Source organism: Monodon monoceros, unplaced genomic scaffold (assembly GCF_005190385.1).
Source record: "Monodon monoceros isolate NGI ecotype Baffin Bay Population unplaced genomic scaffold, NGI_Narwhal_1 Super_Scaffold_18, whole genome shotgun sequence".
Classification (NCBI taxonomy): Eukaryota; Metazoa; Chordata; class Mammalia; order Artiodactyla; family Monodontidae; genus Monodon; species Monodon monoceros.
The window spans coordinates 49,651,572-49,673,629 of NW_021703774.1; the positions used below are offsets into that span (position 1 = coordinate 49,651,572).

General features: G+C 46.3%; 1 protein-coding gene and 1 pseudogene across 8 annotated transcripts in view; one reads left to right on the forward strand and one right to left on the reverse strand.

Moving 5' to 3' along the window:
- Nucleotides 1-738: 738 nt before the first annotated feature.
- On the forward strand, nt 739-1,166 carry LOC114897850 (annotated as a pseudogene).
- Nucleotides 1,167-13,980: 12,814 nt separating this feature from the next.
- The window catches only part of RASAL2 (RAS protein activator like 2), a 387,077-nt gene continuing 378,999 nt past the window's right edge, over nt 13,981-22,058 (reverse strand). For 6 of the 8 annotated variants that reach the window (XM_029231144.1, XM_029231143.1, XM_029231145.1 and 3 more), the window contains exon 18: nt 13,981-19,734. In XM_029231144.1, the coding sequence (XP_029086977.1) occupies nt 19,570-19,734 (165 nt within the window). In that variant the 3' untranslated portion in view covers nt 13,981-19,569. The remainder of the gene's footprint in view (nt 19,735-22,058) is intronic. The other 2 variants (XM_029231142.1, XM_029231146.1) reach the window with 2 other exon arrangements.

Sequence of the window (22,058 nt, forward strand, 5' to 3'; positions counted from 1 at the left end):
ATAAGGCTGGTTCTTTGCTCCCAAGCTGCCTGGACCTGGTGGTGGAAAAGGTCCTTTTCCCCAGGGACTTTAAACAAATTCTAATGCTAGTCCCAGCAAGAGATTCAGATCCTTGCCGTTGGGCATCCTGGGCATTGGTGTATTGGAAAAGTTCCCCAGGTGATTCTAATGTGCAGCCGCAGTTATGAGCCTGTGACACCTACATCAGGGCAAAACCATGCTCTGTCTAAGGGCCTTGCCCTGGGAGCCCCACCCACGGTCCCTGGGCCCTGGTTCTACCCCTTTCCACTGGGTGGCCTTGGCTAAGTCACTTAACTCTCAGTGACTTGGTTTTTTAATTTGTAAAACAGTCATGGTGATGTCTATCCTAGGGAGTTAGTTGTTGGAAAGGATTCAGTGAGCTAATCGCACCTGGTGAGTGCTCAGTAAACACTTTCTACTGTTGCTAAGCATTAACAAAGGTACATTGTGGCTCATAGGAAGGGAGCCTGCCCAGGATGGGGCAGAGGGAAGGGGGAGACGAGAAATGGGAGAATGGGGGATCAAGGGCGCAGGTGAGGATGGCCAGTCTTTCAGGCCAAGAGAGCAGCTTGTGCAGAGGCCCGGAAGCAGAGCTGTGGAGCTGTGCAAGTGGAGGGCGGGAGGTGAGGGGTGGAGTGGGTTAGGAGAGGCTGGGGAGGCTGCCTGTGGTGCGGTTGAACACCTGGGATTTGGGAGTAGGGTAGGGGCAACCACACGATGCCAATCTCTCCCACCCCAGCCCTGCAGCTGACCAGTGACAGCAAGACCTTCTGGAGGGTGGAAGAGGAGCTGAGCTGGTCTGAGGCCCTGGAGTGCTGCCGGCAGCACCGCACAGACCTGGCCGACCTGCAGAGCATGAGCGACTGGAGCAACATCAAGACCCTCTATTCCCTTACCAGCAGCACCGCAGCCTGGATCGCCCTCTTCTTCCACGTGCGCCTTGGGGGCCTGAGATGGTCCAGCGGCTCCACCTTCAGCGTGCCAGTGTGGAGCTCGCCTCCGTCTTCGATGAGGGTCTCTGTGCCACTCTGTATTCAATAGCCATTTTCCCCAGCCTGGGGGCCGCCTCGTGCACTGCTCAGAAGCCCTTCATCTGCTACTACGGTGTGTTCAGAATCATAGTCTGGGCCTGGTCTTCCTCCTAGGGTTTTGCTTCTCAAGAGTAAATGAGAGAGAGAGAGAGTGAGCGAGCCTGGGTCTGGCTCAAGCCTTTCAGAGGATAGCTATCAGCTTAATGCTTTTTTGCTACATCCTTCTCTGCCACCTTAGTTTCTCTCTCTTCTGTCCCTCATTCCAAACGCTCCATCAGAGAAACGGGTGTAAATCAGGGTATTCAAAAAGTAAAATCTGAAATGTTCCACCACGTCCCCTCCTTCTGCCAATTAAGGATCTGGGGAAAGAGGAAAAAGAAAGGGAGGAAAATGGGAAAGTCAGGTTGGGGATCCATTTGCGTCTGTGCAGAAACCAGAGCAGAGTCCAAGGTCTCTCTCCTCGTTAAAGTGCAGGGTGGCTCTGTCTCGCGGGACTGGGGGAATGTGGAACAGCCACTCTCTGGGAGAACCCCTGCTTTGGGGAGGTAGGTGGGTGCCCCTCTGCAGAAAAACCATTTACTCAATGCACCTGGTGCCAGCTGTTGGGGAACGGCCCCCCATCCTTGCCCCCTGGCTGGCTCCTCTCTGCCCAGGCAGCCCATGCCACTGACCCTTGTCTTAAAGGTGCTGAGATCACACGGGGGATGGTTATAGACAGCACGTTCCTGATAAAAAGTGCCAATTTCTGCTTTTCTCTCAGTCAGCCGAGGCACATCCCAACTCCTCATATAGGGGTATGGGGGACCAACCCGACATGTCCCCAATTGTCTGCACACCATGCCTGTCACGGGGCCTTGAAATGTAGCCCAGGGTAGCCTAGGTTTGATCTGGCAATGCCCAAGCCAGAAAAGAAATTTTTCCAGGAGTGGTGAGTGTGCCGGGGTGGGGATGGGAGCCCCCTTGAAGGAAGGGCTGTGTGTGCGGGGCTCTCCCTCACTCCCCCTGGAGTCTTTGGACTCCACCCAGATGCGTCCTAACTGCATCCACTTCTCTCCAGCTCTGCAGGTCCACACACCAGCACAGCTCTCTGTGGCGTCTGCCCGGCCCACTCCCGTCTGTTCTGTACAGAGTGAACTCTTAAAAATGTAAATCAGACCAGTTTGCTTAAACACATTCAGTAGGTTCCCTTAGCACTTAGAATCACTTCCTTTTTGTAGCCAACCCAGCCCTGCTTGAGACCTTTGGCCTCATCTCCTATTTCTCTCCCTGGCCACACTGGCTGCTTTCCACTCCTCAAACACACGTGGCCCCTTCCCACCTTAGCTCTGCCCGGGGTATTCCTTCCTACCTCTTTGCAAGGCTGGCTCCTTCTCATATTCTCTTCAAGAACAAAGATCTTGCTTGTCTTATACCTGCTATTTTTCCAGGGCCTACGATAGTGTCTGTCACACAGCAGGTGCTCAATAGATATATCTATTTATGGACTACACGTAGATAGGAACAAAGGAGCCTCTCTACCCTGGAGCTACGTTTCTCCTGGCTTCAACTTGGCGATTCCCGGTGCCCACTGAGCACGCTGGGCAGCCGCACTCCCGCCCCATAACATGTGGCCCGTTTCACAGATCCTGCCCTGGAGCCCCACACCCTCCTGGAACCGGCTCTCAGCCTGACCACCTCTCCAAAGCCAGGTATACACCCAGGGCTCCAGGGCTCCGCCTTCCCTTGCACTTGTCCACCTGGACCAGCTGGCTTCCCCCACCCCTGCCTGGCCCAGGGATTCCCTGGCTTTGCGGCCCCCAGGCTGACACACAAGCAGAGGCTTAATACTTTTGTTATTCAGCTGGCCCCAGGGGTGGGGGGGGAGGGGAGGAGCGGGGGTGGGGTGGGGGAAGGTCTCCAACCAGTCCAGGCTGCATCCCAGTCTTCTGGTGCCCCTACCCTTAGCAGCTTGGGGGTGGGGGCCAAGGGTAGCACCTCTCCGCAGTCCAGGCCCATCCACCTGGTGAGGGGGATAGTACTGCCCTGATATTTTACAAAGCGTTTCTTGGTGTCTGGTTAGAGACACTTCAAAGGAAATTCACTCCTCAGCCTGCTTTGTAAAGTTGGTTTTCTGCTCGTTGTGGAACATGGCGCTGTGAAGACAGCACAGGCTTCCGAGGAGGGTGGACCCGCATTTGAATCTCGTCTTGCCACTTAATAAGGCATGAGTTTGGGCAAGTCATCACCTCCCCGAGTCTCCCTTTTCTCCTCCGTAAATGAGGTTAATAACATCTGCGTCTCAGGATTATAGTGAGGATTTTAAAAGATGACATGTGCGACACGCAAAGCTCAGGGCTGGCGAGGACTAGGTGCTTGAAAAAGGGTAGCTTTAAAAGACCAGTTTAGATAGGGAACATGAGGGAAATAGGCAAATCTTGACGGGGCTTTGGTGAGCAGGCATGTGTCAGAGAGGTTGGGAGGCTCTATCTGAGGATGTGATTCCCAATTTTGCAAACACAGGTGTTTCCTTTAACAGGTCTCTGGAATCAATCCCTCAGGTGGTGCCAAAGCACCTCCTTTCCAAGCTTCCCTTGTTTAGGATCACAGATGCTTGTGTGCTGCAGATGAGACAGGCCTGACCAGGGGCGGGGCAGGTGGGGGCTGGAGGTGAGGCTGTGAGAGGCTGAGTCTTGGTCTGAGCTCCACCAAGAGTCAGGGCCACTGACCAGCAGGTGTGCCCCTCGCCAGGCTCACCTCTTGTCCCTGGCTCTCCTGATGGTGTGAGCCTGAGACTATCACACACTCCCTCTATCCTGCCTCAGCCGGGAGCCTCCTGAGAGCCCATGCGGCAGGCACAGGCCCTGGAAACCACAAATGAGGCTGATTCCAGACCAGGATCGTCCCATCTCCCTCATCACCTCCCTGCAAAGTTTAACCCTACCATTTAATTGAGTGTTTAATATTTGTATACGTGGTTTCATTTAATCCTTTAAATGAAATACATTTAGGTACTATTATTATCCCTGTTGTACAGATGGAGAAATTGAGGCTTAGACTTGACTTGTAAGGCCATACAGCCAAGAGGAGAGTTCTTAACCCCTGCCTTTCCTAATGAATGGTCTTTCCCCCAGCTGCTGCTGTGATAGCTCATTCACTCTCCCAGTCTGGTATTTAGTCTGCCTATAGACTTGTGGGTTTGATCAAACCTAACACCTGAGGATGGGGAACAAGGGCAGGGCCCAAACCAGGGCTCTGTCCTGGGGGCGATGAGGGCTGAGCAGGCAGAGATCCTGGACCTCAAACCTGTGGTCTCTACATTCTTTGCCCGCAGCTGAGGTTCAGATCCGCAATCTGAACTTCAAGCAATTTGACCAAGAAAGGAAGTGGCTGGCAGCTGTGAGGTACTGCCGCAGACGCCACACAGACCGGGCTGACCTGCAGACGGTGACTGAGGAGACAGACAAGGAGGCCTTGAAATCCATCACGAGTAAGACTGAGGCCTGGATTGGCCTCTACTTCAGTGCGGCCTCTGGGTCTCTGAGATGCTCCAGTGACGTGGGTGCCAGCGTCCCGACCTGGCTGCAGGTGCCTGAGTTTGGGGCAGGACTATGTGCGGGTCTCCGCAGCTACTGGAGCTTCTCCGCCAGAATTTCTGCAGTGACCTGCTTTTCCCTGAAACCCTTCATCTGCTTCCATGGTGCATGACAGTTGTCCCCGCTGCCCCTTGACCCACCAAGTCTAGGCTGGGATGGGAAACGGGTTTTCTTGGCAGCCGGAGGTGGTGAGGATACACCTAAGGAAGTATTTCTAGATTCTGAGGGGAGCAGAGTTATTCTGGAACAGGTTTTAATTTAATTTAATGGCTAATTCCATCTAGCCTCAGGGCATTAGCAAGTAGCAACAGCAATTACTTATTGCACAATAAAGAGGTTAAAAGTGTGGGCTTTGGAATCAGACTTTATCACTTGTTAGAAATAAGATGAGCGGCATCTCTGAGCCTCATTTCCCTCATGTGGAAAAAACAAAATGGTATTGATGACGCATCTCATAAGATGGCTTTGAAGGATGAATGAGAATAAATATAAGGGACCTAGTAGAGACCCTGGCACAGAGTAAGCACCCAAAAGATACTAGCTACTGACACTGTTGTTGTCACCACAGTCACATGGGAACCAGAGGCCCACCTGGTTATTCTGGATCTTGTGTGTGAAACGTCTCCTCAGCAACAGACTTCATGCTGCCTTGTCATTTCCGTCTCTCTTCTCTTTCCTCCCTTCCTTCTTTCTTTCCTTCTTGTTTGTATCAGCCTTATTGAGATATAATTCATGTACCTTTAAAATTCACTCTTTTGAGGTGGCCAGTATAGTGAGATTTAGTACATACCCAGGTGGTACAATCATCACTACTATCTAATTTTAAGACATTCGTATCACCCCCAATAAGAAACTCCTTACCCTTTAGCAGTGACCCCCCATTCTCTCACACCCTCAGCCCTGGCAACCACTAATCTACTTTCTGTCTCTGTGGATTTGCCTATTCTTGGCTGTTTTCTTTTTGTATTCTGGATTTGATGAGAATCATGATCCTTATCCGTAAAATAGGAACAATGGTTCCTCCCTTTTTGTGAGGAATAAAGATTGTGAACATACCTGTCCTGTGACAGGGGCCCTCCTGAGTTTGGCTCCTGTGATGGGAGGCTGGTCATCAGTGTCTGGTGGGACCTCTCACAGGCGTGTCGGCTGTGGCAGACCTGGGGGTGCTGTGTCCCCCCTCATCAGCCCTGCCCTCACATTCACCGGTGGTATTTTCTTGCAGACCCCACCATTGGACACCGGGAGTCAGCAGCCCTCCCTCAGCTCTCCTACACACCCTCCTCAGAAGTGACCATGGGGACAACGCCCAGGCCAAGTACCCTCCCCTGTTTTCTGCTCTCTGTGGGTGCTTTGAGCCTGTTCTTGGCTGGATTCTGGGGTCTCCAGGGCCTAGGAAGTGGAGAGGGTAGCCTGGATGCAGCAGCACAGGGTGGGTCCCATGGGATCCTCCCCAAAGGGCCAGGGAGGGGCCAGGAAAGAGGTGAACCAACGGGGTGGCGACCATGGGCCATTATGGAGAGGGATTTCCCTGGGCCCCCCCCCTCTGCTGGGCCGGCTGGGGTTTGAAGGAGGAGGACTCAGTCACCATCAACCTCCTTCCTTGAACTGGACCACTGGACTTGCAGCTCCCGGGCCAGGGGACCCAAGAGAGGTTGTGCAGTCTCTCAGGTGAGGTGATGAGGGCCTGGCCTGGGAGACAGACGGGAAGATGCCCTCACTGCCCAGCTGAGCAGTACTTCTGAGGAAAAATCATCAGACAGGCCTCTGAGGTTCAGCATCCAGAGAGGGAAGCGCAATAGAGGGCCAAATCCCTTTCAATTTGGGGCTTTTCTGGGAGGAGAGAAGATGAGAGGTGAGTTGTGGGGACATGGCTGGGAATGACAGTGACAGTGTTCCTTCAGCATCTTTAAATTCCTGAAACATCTTCACAGCTATTGCCTCCTTTTGCTTCCCATGAGGTCTGAAGCAAACTAGGATAACTGAGGGCAAAAATCACTGTTCTCCTGGCATCTTTACAGATTCCTACATCTGACAATGGTATTGCTGCCTTTTTGAGGACACAGAGAAGTTAGGGGGCTTGCGTAGAGTTGCACAGAGCTTTATTCATTCCTGGGACACAAGGAAAAGGCAGGGCCTGTTCTGAAGGATCTGACAGCCGGCTGGGAAGAGAGCTCCTGACAGGCAGTGTTGCCTGTGTAGTCACAGGCATGGTGGGGACACAGAGAAGGGGATTGTCCCCGCTCCTGTAATTAAACGAGGATTTCCTGGAGGAGGTGATTTCGAAGTTAACTTGCAGAGGGAGTGGAGGGGGTGGGGGTGCGTAGCGCTGAGCGGGGAGGCCGGGGTCCTGCAGGGGTGGGGTCCCCGTGAGCTGCTAAGGAGCGCGGCCCTCCCCCTGGAGGCAACAGATTAGGTTGAGAAGAGGGGCAACAGCCTGTCTTCTGCTTCCCATCGAGGTCTCACCTGGCCCAGGCCGCACCTGGCGGGGTCAGGAGGCCCTCCCTGCTTAGCCCGGTCTGCGATGGGTGTGCAGGGCCGGGCGGTCACTTCTGAGGGCCGCCGCGCACCGCGGTCCCCCCCCCGCATCCCCTCCCCGGCCGCTCGGCGTAGCGGGCCCCACGGAAGCCTTCTCTCTGGCGTAGGGGCCAGCGGCGGCCCCGCGCAGGGTCCGGCTGAGGCGGCGCGGCTCCCGCAGCTAGTCAGCCCGGAGCCCGCCGAGCTCGGCCCCCGCCCCCGCGCCCCACGCGCCCCACGCGCCCCACGCGCCGCCTCCTCCGCGGGCCCTGAGGCGCCAGAGACCCAAGGGACGGCGGCGCCGAGCCCTCCGACCCACCTCGAGATCCCTGGGTACGGCCCTGTCCGCGACGGTGGGCCCTCGACCCCCCCGGTCACCGCCCAGAATACGTCCTTCGGCCCCGTGCCCCCGGCCTCCGCGCCGACCCCAGCCTCGAGCCCCGCGCTCCTGGGGAGCCCCTCTGTCCCCCAGGAAGTGACTGAGACCCCTCTGGCCTCCGCCTCGAGCCCTACTCCTGACCCCGCGCCCCCGGAGGACCCCGTGACCCAGGGCGGGCCCGGGACGCCGCGGGGGGACGCCACGGGAGGACGCAGCGGGCCCCTCGCCCGGCTCCACCCGCTGGGCCTCGGCTCAGCCGGGGATGGCGGCGCCCCCTGGGTCTGCCACGTCCAGCCGGTCCCGCAGCGCCGAGCTTCTGGGGACGGAAGAGAGCACCTCGGAGCCTTCGGCTGGGCCTCAGAGAACAACGGCGCGCCAGGACGGGGTAGCTCCGAGCCAGGCCGCACGCCCGAGACCGCCGGCAGCCGGCCAGAGCCTGAGATAGGTCCCCGCCCACTCGCGTCGCTGGGGGTTGGGGACACCGCCCTGGCGCCTGGGTCTTCCTCTGGGGAGACCAAGCCCTAGTTTCCATTACCCGGCCACAAGTCAGGGAGGTTGAGGGGGTGAGGGTATGTGCTGGGCCACATCTCCCGGCCCCAGGTGCATTCCACATCACTCCATGGGGTATCCTAGAGCCAGTTCACCCCCTCATCCTCCCCCTACATAATAATTTAGGGTGGGGCGATCTAGGGGAGAAAAACCTATCTTTGGCTAGAGGAGTCTTTCAGTCAAGGGTTGGAATGCTGGGTCTTCTACTTACCGTGTGGTCTTAGGCAAACTTCCTAACCTCTCCGAACTTCATTTTTCTCATTTTTAAAGTGAAGAGAAACACCAAATGTCAAGAGTTATCTTTCAGTGCCTGGCATCAATGAATGGTAGTTATTACTATTCTAGTCTCAATTCAGTAGTGAAATGTTTAGTGATTCAGTCTCCTATCTGTCCTTACCTTATTCAATAGACAAGGTTGGCCTCAGTCTCATTTTATTAATTACAAATGATTATGAATGATCACAATTATGAATTATTAAGGTTGTGAAATCTCACAGGGCAGGGGCTGTTTTGTTTTATGCCTCTTTATATCTTTCCCAGGCCTAGAATAGTGTTTTGCACACTGGTAGATGATTTAATTCAACAATCATTTCCTGAGTACCTGTTTTGAACAAGGCAGTGGATACCAAGATGAGCAGGACCTGCTTCCTGTTTTTAAAAGAGCTTAGTCTAATAGGGGCTAATAGAGACAACCAGGACAGTTTAATTAGTGCTGCCGCAGAAGGGTGAACCAAGAGGCTTGGCAAGAAAATGACTCATTTATTCTGCCTGGAAAGGTGGTGGTAATTGGACAAAAGGTAATGGAGGATTTCATCAGGCAGCAAAGGCTAGAAGGTTCTTCCTGGCAGAGGGAACAGCATGGGCAAAGATAGGTAGATATGGAAATGTGTGGTTTGGGAAAGACAAGCAGTCTGATGTGACTGGAGTGTCGGTCACATATTCGAGAAGGAAGCGGCAAGTGATGAGGGGAAAGACGTAAACTGAGGCCAAATTCTGAAGGACTGGATCCTGCAGTCAGCACAGCCATCAGAGGTTTTTAGCAAGTGAGCAAAATGGTCAGCTCTGTAGTCAATAGAAGCAAGGTGGTTTTAATGACATGGGGCAATGCCCGTATCAGGATGCTAAAGGAAAACAGATGATTCAACATTATACATATAACACAGTCACAGTAATGTTGAAAGGAAACATCAACCTATACTTGGGAAAAAAAGAGTGTAAAGAAATGTGTGAAAATGTTAACAATGGTTAAATTCAGGCAACAAGAATATGAGTGTTTCCCCCTTTCTGTGCTTCTGGATTTTACAAACTTATTTCACTGAAGAAATGTACAATGCTTTGGGTGGAGTAAGAAGAGGGCATTTTGGAGAGGAGACACAGGAAGTGTACGTGTGGGGAAAGACTTGCACAGTCCGGGAGAGTGGAACCGAGGCCAGATCTGGAGCAGTGGAGCAAGGCGGGACATGAGGGAACTGATTTTACATCGTTTGCAAGTGACATTAATTGAAGAAATATAAATACAAACACATTTTTAAAAATGCTCAGCTTTGTTCATTGAATCATAGCAGTGCAAATTAAAAGCAAGATGCATTAAAAAGTTCTTTGTTTTAACTTAGCAGTTTGGCAAAGATCTGGGGTGATGATGCTGATAAGAATGTGAGAAAATCAGCACTGTCAGACACTGGATAGCACAGTAAACTTGTGCTACCATTCTTGCAATGCCTGTTAGTTCCGAAATGTGCATACTCTTTCATACAGAAATTCTACCCTTGGAAATTTATTAAGGAAATAATAGTACAAGGTGCACATACACATATATACGTGTCCTCCACACACAGGTTGTTTGTTGCAGCATTGTTTATTACAGTGAAAAACTGGAGGCAATCTAATGTCCATTGAAAGCAGATTGATTAAATAAGTTACGGTACATTCAGTGAAATACTATGCAGCCTTTAAAGAGAATAAGGTAGATCTCTACGCATTCAAATTAAAAAATTCAAGTGTGTGAAGGATATTCTATAGCAAACTGTTAATAGTGGTTGTCCCTGGGTCAGGGGAGGGGATACTTTTGCTTAAATATTTTACAGTAATATACCACAAGAACAATATGGTTCAAATATTCCATATTAAAAAAAAAAAGACATCTGCAAGGCACTGACAGGACTTTGGTGACTGAACGTGACAGCAAGTGAGAGGGAGTAAGGGAGCAGCTGGAGAGCCTCAGTAGATGGGCACCATAAAGGGGGTGAGGAGGCTGCTGGGGGAGGCTGAGCTTGGTTTTGGAATATGTACTTTGAGTTTGAGGTGCTACCCCTTGATGGAGAGGTTGGGGGTTCCTGGGTGCCATGGTGGGGGCCCTGTGTAGCTGGCAGACTACATAAGGGCACTGGGCCTCTTGGGGTAGGAACTGCTGAAAATAAACACCCGCTCCTGAGGAGATATCTTATAATATTGCTAAGCCCCACAAATCCTGGTATCAGAGACACTTTATGAGAGATGATGCTGTAGCTACCGGGTACATGAGCCTACGGAGGTAAGTGAAGGATTGGCAGGGACTGAGCGTCCCACCCCGGATGGTTTCTGCAGGATGGTGGCTGCCCGTTCCTGTCTTCTAGCTCAGGGGCAGTCACCAATCTCAGACCACCTTGCTTCTGGCTGTATTTGCAATAACTCCTTTATTTTCCCCTCTTGTAGCTGTGACCAGTGAAAGGAGTGGCACTGATATGACAGATGCAGCTATTGCCACTCAGGCCCAACATTTGAGCTCATCTAACCACCCAGGTTCTAAAGAAAACACTCTAGCACCAAAACCAGGTAACTGCTTCTGGTTACCAAGTTCCCACTCTTAACGACCAGGCAGTTAAATCTGGACAGCCACTCCTTAGCATAGGGCACTGAAGACCTTTTTGTGAAAGACAGCCTGAAATGGGAAGGGAACAAGGATGAGGATCCTAGAGTTGGTTAGCTCCCTGGCGATTGTGAAAGCTCCGGGGGCATGTTTCCTTACTTCAGAATCTCCTCTTTCTCATATGCAAAAGGGACGTAGTAAAAACGACTGAGCATTTTTCTGTCCAGCAGTTTCTTCTTTCTTTTTGAAATCCTAAATCACCATGTAGCATCTACGGTGTCCAGGGGGCACTCCCGACTGCCAAGAACTTGAAGTTTTCAAATGGCTACGAGATAATCTCCTCTGAGCCAGGTAGTACTTCCTTTTTCAGGGTAACTCTTTGGAATCCTGAAAGCAGATTTTCTTATCCCAGTTCTGATGCACCAGAAGACATGAAAGACCAATTTTTGAGTGAGGTGAGACTTCTCTGTCCTCTAATTTTGATCAGTCAGGTGACTTGACAATGCAAAGCAATCCTGTCAAAGCCAATACGGGAAGAGAAAAAGCTTTGGAAAATTAGCTCATCTGTTCCCATTGTCACCATCCTGGCTCATGGTGACAGGTTGGTTCATGTGCTCAGATCTTTTCTTACTCTCTCCATTTTTCCTGAGCTCTTAAAAAACTCAATACAGCATAGTCAGAAGGACCTAAGTTTGGGTCTTGGCTTTGAGCTTATTAGTTGTGTGACCTTGAGCAAGTAACTTTATCTTCCTGAGCCTCAGTTTCCTCACGAATTAGGATCAACAGTACCTAACTCATATGGCTGGTATTATGACAAAATGAAATATTCCATAAAAAGTGCTTAGCAAATTGGCACATTGGAAGTGCTCAATATATATTAGCTATTATTATTATCTTATTATTATTCTGAATATACATTTGTTCCAGGCTTTTTTTTCCCTCTTGTTTTTTTTAAAGTATTGTGAGATGAGAGATTGTGAAGAGGAAGAGTTATTCCTAAATATTGTGACAAAAGCCTCAAGCTGATTTTTGAACATGACCTAAAGGCACATTTTTCAGTGATATCAGATAATAATCATAAGATGTCAGAGCTAGAGAGTTCCTCATAGGCCATCTAGCCAAAACCATAATTTTACAGACAAGGAAACTGATTGGCATTAATCTAGTAGCTTATTGCAATTTACTCATAGGCCAAAGAAACAGCACCCAGGCAATTCATTCTAAAATCTCACAAACTGAAGTCTCTAGGAAGAACAGTTGTGTGTGTGTGTGTGTGTGTGTGTGTGTGTGCGCGCGCGCGCGCGCCCGTCCGCATGCACGCACAAATGCCTGCCAGGTAGCGGGGAGGGAACTGGAGAGCTTTCGGTGCATTTTGCTGTTGAAGAGCAGGTGCACATGATGCAATTTGGCATCTGATAAACTTTTTAGTAAAAGTTCAAGTAATAAGACTGCAGTGCTGAGTATTAAGTCTACAAAAGTCAAGAACGGTTTTTTTTTTTGGCAGGGGTGGGTTACCAAACCAGAAACCATCTACCTTTTATTTTAAATTAAAACCAATAATGGGAAAATTGGGGTCAAGATGGGGAGTTCCAGCTTCTGGTCACTTTTGTTGGAATATAGCTATCTCATATTAATGGAGAGGATTTCTACCTCACAGATATAAAGGATGGAATTGGTGGGGACAAGGTAGAGTATATTATCAGCTTTAGTAGCATTTACTGACAAAATTTGGAATAGGAGGCAAACAAAACACCTATAGCCAACTTATCCCAGTTCCATGGATGGGAACAGAGAAAACATTGTAACAGACACTCACACAGTGCTCAGAGAGAGATATGGACTAGTGGTTGTTAACTCTATCTGAACTTAGAATCCTGTGGGGAAGGTTAAAAAAAAAAAAAAAAAAAAGCCTGGCCCAATCCTTAGAGAGATACTATTTAATTGTTCAATGGTGGGTCTAAAGGGGCATCTCTACTCTGATGTTTTCAAGATCCCAAGTGATTTTGATGAACAGCCAAGACTCAGAATCCCTGATTGTCATTTGTTTTAGTCTCCTTTGTCATTAAACATTTTTTGTGTGCTGGGGGTGGTGGTGGTGACCTAACAAACTTGATTTCTGTACTTTCCTGTTGGTGAAGGTGCTAACGACAAAAGGCAGGTAGCTGCAGGGAGGCTAAGAAAAATAAAGGGTATGGCTGGACATAAAGGGTAGATGGGTGGACAGTTAAGGGCTAAGATGACTAGGAGGTTACAAGATAGCATCAACAACAGTTTCTCTCTTTTTGATGTTTCAGATCCAAGAAGTCTTAAAGCTTACATTAGGTCATGAGCAATTCAGATTGAAATGGGTTGGCTTTGAAGTAAACAAAAAATAGCACACGTCTACTGTGACCTGGAGTCTCCTCACACAATTTTCTCTGGATTTTGAGTGAATTTTAGTTTTTTAATTCATAGTAAAACAGAAGTAGAAGTCACTAGATATGTGAAGAGGCTAACTGGTGGAATTTCAGACCTATACTTAGCCTGTAAGAAAACTACTTATGGGACCTGCATCCTGGGGTTTTAAAGAATGAAGGTAAGCAGAAGATGGGGGTATTTGGAAATAACCTCGAGAATTACAAGCAAACAAGAACAAAAAACTCCAACTAGACAACAAAAATCCTGAAACAAACCACATTAATCTATTGGGGAATTAAGAGAGGATAGTACTGGTCTGGAGAGCTGAGTGGGGCCATACTTTCAATAAAGTGGAGGACATTTTCTTCACCAGTCACAAGCTAGTAAAGAGATTTCCAACTCTCCAGAATGAGGAGCTCTCTAAGGGTGTTATTACAATACAGTATGTGTTAATGCTAGCTCTTTGTCCTACAGCTAAATATTTTTACCTGTAAATTGGGAAATTCTAAGACGCATTGTTCTTAATGTTAAAATATACCTTCGGAATAATGTTCCTGCATACATTTTGTTTCTGGTTTTTCTCCAAGTGTCCTAATCACCCAGATAACATGCTAGAAGTCAAACAGTAATATGTCAAATACAGTAGCAACTTTAGTCTGAAAAAATGTTTAAAGTTAAAGTTTATTTGTATTCTTTGTAGGAATATCAATAAAAGACCTCAAACGTATCTATATCTGTACATGTACAAGAACCGTCAAAAATTATTCACAGAACAAAAATAAATCTTCTTTTAGAACAAACCCAGGTAATGAAATGCAGATATGGATCTCACATATGGAACAATCTAAGTGCCACTAGCACAAAAATATGGCTTTAAAAATAAAATAAAATCTTGGGTTTTGTTTTTCTAACGTGTATTTCTCTTTCTTGAAATAAAAAATAAATTATTTAGAGCTATCATTGTAAAATAGTCATGTGTATTAACACACTCTTATTAAGGCCCTGGAGATGAAAAACAAAATCAAATTTAGAAGTTCCTCACAGGTGTGATTCAGGTTAATGGGCTGCTGTCTGCTTTGAGTTTATTTTAATGTAACTAGGAAATGTCTAAGCACCAGTCAAAATTTAACCTGTACTATTTATTTCAAATTTTCTGCAGGATAGTGGTCAATTAGTATTTAACCTTTTGGTGATCAGGGAATTGAAGTTTTTCCCTTGGGAGTTTAGAAGTGACATAAATATGATAGTTATTCTTAAATATTTGTAGCCCCACACAGATGATCGAGGCCCCTAAAACACAGCTTCTGTGGAAATCTTTCTACAACAGATATATCTGGTTTTAAATCCCAAACTAAAACATTTCCTAGGGAAAAACAAGGGCACTGAAAAATAAGAACTGAATAGGAAATTAAAATGCATGCTGAAATCTGGACACAAACGACCACTTGGCTTTCCTTGGGTGGCTCATCGCCAAGCCTTGCTGGGTTGGTTCCTCAAACACCTGAGGATTAACTGATCAGGAACCAAAGCTATTTCTTTCTGTATCCTACTGTCGCATCAGTGATATTCAACTTTCTTTCTGTGACTCCCCAAGGTATCAATAATGATATCTAGGGTTCTTGAGACAATGTCAAGCCAAATTTCAAGTCACTTTAACTTATATATACATATAACACATATGGTACATTTTAAAGAGGAAAGAACCACTGTCATAAAATCTAACAAAGGAGAGCATAAAATTTAAAAAATCTCAAGGAAGTTTGGGAATCACTGCTCTATAAGATGGATTAACATTCAGAAAAAGGAAGCCCTAGGAATCGTGTGTTTTGTGTGGGTACCCACATGTTGTCTACAGAAACGGCCTTTCTATATATCTACGTATTTCGAGATTGGGCAAAGGATATAAATCCTCCTGTTTCCTTGAACCGTTGGGCTATGGAGAAGGCTGCTGTGCATTAGTCCCCTTTTGGATCATGTATCTTCCTCAGGTTCTTTCACTCCTCATAAGATATTTATTCTGTCTCATGCAAATTTCATCACTTTTTGTCCTTCCTAAACTCAAGAGCATTCCTAACTGGGTCATGACAGAATGCTTCTAGAACTAGTAACAATCACTCAGACACAAAAAGAGATTCTATTTAAAAATTCAACACCCCAACATATCTTGCTTTTAAACAAACTGGCAAAATAGGTCCCTTCCATTGACATATTGATAAAAACAAAGTATCCCAAATTCTTGGCCCTCAGGTAAGGGGTGGGAAGGCAACTATTTACTGTTGAAGCGAGCAGGAGACTTCACTATCAGACTTGAAAAAGGGAAGGGGAATGGAGAAGAAAGCCCTTTTGGTTTTCCATAATCTGTAGAAGGTGACCCCCCCAAAGGTGAAAACACAGGGAAGGTATGGTGTGGGCTCCAGAGCTGCTGAGTCAGGCCCAGTGACAAGCCTAGTCTGGTGTCAACTCTAGTCAGGGTCACATGGGCCTTAGGTAAATCCCAAGGAGGGTTCCTTCCCCAAGTTCAGCCCCACAACCAGCCTTCTCAGAAACTCCAAACTGGACGTAACTGGAACTAAACCTAGATGGAAGGCAGAACAAATTGTAATCAAACTCACTTGATGGCAACTGTCTTGCTCTGGGGCTTCCAAAAAGGAACTGCTCTCAACCCAGTGTGCCTCTGAGGACAGAGTGAGAAACGAGGGTCGCTAGAGCTACAGATCCATAAATAGACTAAGATCTAAAAAGCTTTACTTTTAAAGCCAAGTTAATTCTCAAGGGCATACAGCAGTCGTAGACAGGAAATCCAACTTTTTCTTTCACTGTGCAACACCATTACAGGGAAAGGGAAAGGTAGAAGCAAACTAGAGAAAGCTAATTCTGACCAACTCAATGCCAAGTGAAAGGGCAAAGTTACAGCTGCATGATGACCTCATTTTACCACATTTCCCTTACAACAGACTGCCCTGGACCCCAGCAGTATCTTGGTGATAATGCCTGGATCATAGTAAGTGCTCAAGTGTTTGTCATTGTTACCTAGTTATAATCTCCCCTCCTTCATGGCTTGTATTGCAGAGACTCAGGTAATGTGATGACTTGAAGGAAATGTTACTCCTTTTTGCTGCTTCGGCTCAGAAAGCTTATTGCTCCAGTGAAAATAAAAGGGAAATATAAAGCTCTTTTCCTAAATCCTACCAATTTGGCCATTGTCCTTGTTAATGGCCAAATCTGGTTGTCATCTGGACAAGCATTTTGCAAGCACTTCACGGGAATTCCAAATTCCATTCAGCCTTGGTCTATGCTGCACCTCACCATGTGGTGACGTGTTGGGTGTTAGAAGGAGCGCAAGACATGCTATCATAATCCACCCACTTCTCTTCAACCATACACCTCCTCCCAGCAAGAGAGGTATGCACTTATCTGGGCTGAAGAAAAGCCAATTAAGCAATACCTCCATAAAAATTATCAGCTGTTGCTGACTTTTTCCATACTAAAAAAAAAAGTCTTTCAGAATAAGTTCTATAGACTGCAGCATTCTCTAAAGAAATACTCAGAAAAATATTCGGACAGGAATAGGTTCAAAGGATAATCTAAAATTTAACATCTGGCAATTACAATGAACTCCTAGCTTACCTCTAATTTTATTATTTGTTTACTCTTTTCTCTTCATTCAAGATAACCTGATAATAGAGGGCTGCATAATCTATCCAAACATTTTGGGCATCTAATCTTCCAAAGTAGGCAGCCCTCTAAGAAGCTCCCATAATGCTGACAAGGTGTACTGCATCCATCAAAAACATATTTGATTTTGTGTCCTCCAACCCTCCAATATAGTTTATCAGTCCTCTGTCATCTGTAACCACCACCTGAGAGCTTCCAAACCTCAATGTAAGACAACACCCATGTTACATACTTAAGGCCACTGAAACTGACCATTCTTTTACCAGGTTTTCTGAAGACTTTTATAAAGAATGGCTAGAGCTGAAAATAGCCACAAACAAGAACGGACCTATGTTTACATACCGTCTCCCCAAACACGAAGCACTACTTCAGAATTGGTGATGCTTCTTTCCTATTAAAATAAGTCATTTGGCCACAGCATGCCCTCAGCTTGGAGGGAAGAGAGAAGAATTTGTAAAATAATGATCACGGGTCAAGAAAATGCACAAGTGCCAATACATGTGGGCATGAAGTCTGCAGATCAGATAAGCACACTGGGCAGCTCCTGATTTAGATCTCTGACTGGCACAAACAGGAGTGTTACGAAGGGGAAATGTTTTAAAAGGTAGTGGGCTGGGGACCATGGTGAGGTTGCTGAGATGCAAGGCCCAACACAAAGACCCACCTGAGGGCAGTGCTTAAGAGGTCAGAATGCAAGCCTGGGGGTACGGTGGAAATGGAGGTTTGGTGTCCCTGTCGGGGCTTCACCCAAAAGGGGACACAATAAATGTTCTCTCGTCTCCTTATAAGTGTTCTGTTATGTGGAAACACTCACTCCAGGTCTATGGCTTCCTCAGGTGGGTTTTTTTTCCCCCTCCTTTCTCCTTTTCCTTCTTAAAAAAAAATTCCTTAAGGTTTATAATTTCAACTAAACATCATTAACTTACTTGAGAAATGCTGTTGCTTTCTCAATATAAACAATGGCTTAGATCTTGCTTAAAGAGATTCTAACCCCTTTAAACATTATATCCAACAGCGTAGAAGGCAGGAACTTTTCCTATTTGTGCAGTTATATGTACATATGTGTGAGTATATGTGTATATATACTTGTAAATATAATGTCTGTTTAACTTGTAACATTCCATACTTCTGATAATCAAGGTTGCATTCAAGATGACATTTCACACCTCTGGAAAAAAGGAAGTAACTTAGCTTCCATGACTGTTTCTGTCCTACAATAAATCTGTCCTACAATAAAGCCAACGATGACAGCTAATGAAACTGGGTTATTATTGCCAAATCTACAAAGAGCATGGGAATAACAGCTGGAATGTGCTGTCCTCCCACTTTTAGTATTTTATTTTTCATTAAGAGTAATCATGACTTTTAAGAGAGCAATGCTTCAGATTTGGATTTCTTTTCCAAATTTTACTGAGGGGATTAGAGGAAGAAGCAATTTAAAAGTTAAAGATTGAGATAAAATTACCCTGCCCAGAGATCTGCTAGTACACTGGGTAAAATCTTTATCCCAAACCAAAATTATAACTTACAAATAGAAAAAAATTTTTGATAGGAAATATTCAGAGATTGCTGCCATGGTATGGTATGGTTAGCCCTTTTCTGTATGGAAGAAAGGGTGTTTATTTCGGATGGCTTATGGACAGCATATTTGAATAACCTCTCCAGGGGAGAGTAAACCCTGTTGGTGATGACTGCTCCCGCCATGGGGGAGGAAAGGGCAAGTGGGTGTGAAGATGCAGATGGTTTATAGAGACACAAATATTTATAGTTTTGTAAACTCTAAAGAGGAAGAAGAACACCCTTTATTACAGCTGGGGTAAAAAAAAAAAGCCCCCTATCTAAAGTGGAAAATTCCCGTCTGCTACAGACAGCAACAGGAGTTCAATAGAAATCACTCCGAAAGTCCAGTTTTGATACAACAGCTCTTATCTGTGTCCTCTGGAACAGTGTATCCCCAAATCAGATAGCTGTCCATCCAGAACCAGTCTTCGTTGATCAATGGGATAAACTGTTTTGTTTGGATCTCGGTATTTGCATGTTTTCCTAAAGGACAAGGGAACCAGAGTGGGGTTTTTAAACTGGCAGAGGAATCCCTGAAAAACTCATTCTGACAATGTCCTACTGCGGTCTGTGTGCTCTATCAGACAGACACGTGGTCTCTACCAGGTGAGCCGCCAGGCTCATCACTCATTCACATGTACCTCCTACTTTGCCTCCTCTAACAACTGCAGTGCTTTCAACAAGAGGACAACAATAATAAAAATAGCAATAATTAAAAAGGTAATCTACATTATTAACTTCCTTTGGGTATATTACAGTGGTATTTTCTGTACATGGCCCAGAACTAAGTTCCCTATGTACACAGAGCCGGGGGGGGGGGGTGGGGGGGAAGCGTCGACCTTGGAAGTCTTAGCCTTATGCCCTGAAAGACAAGGTTCCTTTCTTCATTGGAGAGTTGCTCGCCACCCTGCTGTTCTGAAGTAGCAACATTCTGTAAACCTGGTGGGGTGGGGAGAGGGCTGGGGACAGGAGAGCGGGGGCATTTCCTTCTGTCTCCTCCCACAGTCTGTCTATTCACAAAGCCCATCAGCAGCTGCTGTTTTTGAATTCACCATTCTCCGTGATGGAAAGCTTGGTGGGGTTGGTGGGGGAGATGCCATTGCGGACCTGCATGCTGTACCGCTCCTTCACTTGGGTCAGCGCGCTCATCAGTCTGGTGTTGGCCGAATCCAGCGACACGATCCGTTTTTCCTACAACACACCAATCATGGCTTTATTCTGGCTCCATGCAGGCAACTACACCGTAATATTCTACTGAATGACTGTTCTAATGCTTTCTATCAAACAGCAGTACACATGATGCTTCCCAGACAAATGGAACGTCTCTGCCTCTTTCTGCACCCTAGTCAGGCCAGCTTCCCCTGAGCCCAACGGGTCTGTGTTTATTTTCTCTCTTTTTTCCTTTCAGCATTGCAGGATTTGTTATTAATCATCCCTTGGGACCCTAGGACATCATGTAAAAATGACACCATGTGTTATGTCAGACTATGAAACAGAGGTGTCAAGCTGCCTTGCTGTATTAAGTACTTTGGGTCAAAACTAAAACATGGGAATTAGGTGGCAAAGAAAGAAGCACCAGAGGTTTCATTTCACAGAGGAGAAGTGCATGTGATCTATGGGTTCTTAGACCCCGAAGGGGGCACATCAGTCACATTTGGAAAGAATTCACATGGTGCTCAAAACTGAAACAATACATGGTGGCAGTTTATAGTCACCAACAAAGTGAGGATGCAACAGCAAGAGGGGGAGAAGCAGCCAAAAGCTCAGACCAAGGAGTTATTTGAATATGGGAAGGGAGATGTGGCCAAAGGGGGATGCCAGAAACATAACACATGAAAACAAACAGAGAACACAAGCTCCTAGACTCATTCCAGCTCAGAGGTACTCCAGGAAAGCTACCCAATAAGGAGACTGCTTTCATTTTACTTTTGAATCTTGGGAAGAAAAAAAAAAAAAAAGGCTTAGAACCAATATTTTGGAACCAAAGACTGTTGAATACACACAAAAAAAACCAAGAGAAAAAAGAGGGAAAAAATGGCAATCTAGAGAAAAGTAGGCTCATCTAAATTAAACAAAAATAAAAATCATCCCATCAAAATATTATCAGTCTCACAAAGACTAGGAGAGAAATCCTAACCTTAGCTTCACCAGCTAGGTAAATCATCCTAGAACCTTTCCTACATGAAGTTGCCATTTTTTAGAAAACAACTTAACGCTGAGAAGGACAGTCTTTACCTACATCTATGATATCAAAAAAAAAAAAAGAAAAAAAAAGCATGTGAGGAACAATCCCCAAAGCCAAAAAGAGCTTTTCTACCCAGGGAGTGTTTTAATTTACTCAGGGAAAAGCATGGTAAGGATAGTCATGGTCAGGTTCAGAGAGTACATACAAGGGCTGAGGGTTAGATGCTATTCCTTGCTGTTACAGCATAGCTCCACAGGGCCGTGAGCAGCACTGCTCTGCCAGAAATGTGCTGCCCAAGGATGCAGAGTGAAGACCACTGCCCTGGGGGGAAATTTAGGTAAAAGCATATGCAACAACAGCATCAAGTAAGGCTTCCCTTTAATCTCCTGCTTTGGGGGTGGGGCAGGGATCTGTATGGCAGCAGGGCTGGTGGTCACAGTTTCAAAAGTATGAAAAAAACTAGCTCACACCTGTTATTATTAACATTTTTTTTTTCCTTTCCTTGATGGAGAACTCAGGTGGTAAGATACAAAAAAATCAGCATTATTAACTAACCCCTAATCTAGCCTAAGATGCTTTTTACTTTGGAAAGGTAACTTGTTTTAAGGATAAGCAAAACTCAAAGAAAGAAAGAACTACAAGGCTTTAAAAAAAATAATAATTAAAAAAATTACAGCCAGTGGAATTTACTGGGATAACAAGTATAGATCTTTTAAAAGTCAGTAAGTAAGGGTTGGCCAGTGGTTACCAGGAGAAAAGGGGTGGGAGCCAGATATGATGTTTCCCCCTATGGTTAGAAATGATCTCTAAGCAGATAACCTGGTAATATCTAAAAATGATTAAAAAAGAAAAGATATTTCAGTATTAGGATAAATTATAATGCCTCAATTCTAAGGAGTGCAGGATTCTCTAGGGTTGATCCAAAGAAATTAGGTATTCATGAAAAATTATTTGATTCTTAAAGGGTCAAAAAAGGCTAAGAATGATTGTCTTTATTTATTTCCTGCAAGAGTAACAGCTGAAGTCAAGCAGCCCTTCTACTAAACAGTTGAAAGTTTCCAAGTGGAGAAATTCCCTTCTGTAACTCCCCCCACTGCCAACCTTTCAAAGTAAAACAAAAAATAAAATAAAAAAAAATCAAACAGGGACTTTTGAAAGTCAAGTTCAGTTGGCAAAAGATGGACTTGACTTCTCCATTCTGCCTGGATTGAATGGCAAAGCAATCTAGTTCCTGCCTGACAGGAAGGATTTCAAGTGTGGGGAGTGCAGGAGCTGGAATGTGTAGGAGGCCAGTGCACCGGGCCAGGGCTGGGAACTGCTCAGCTAGAGA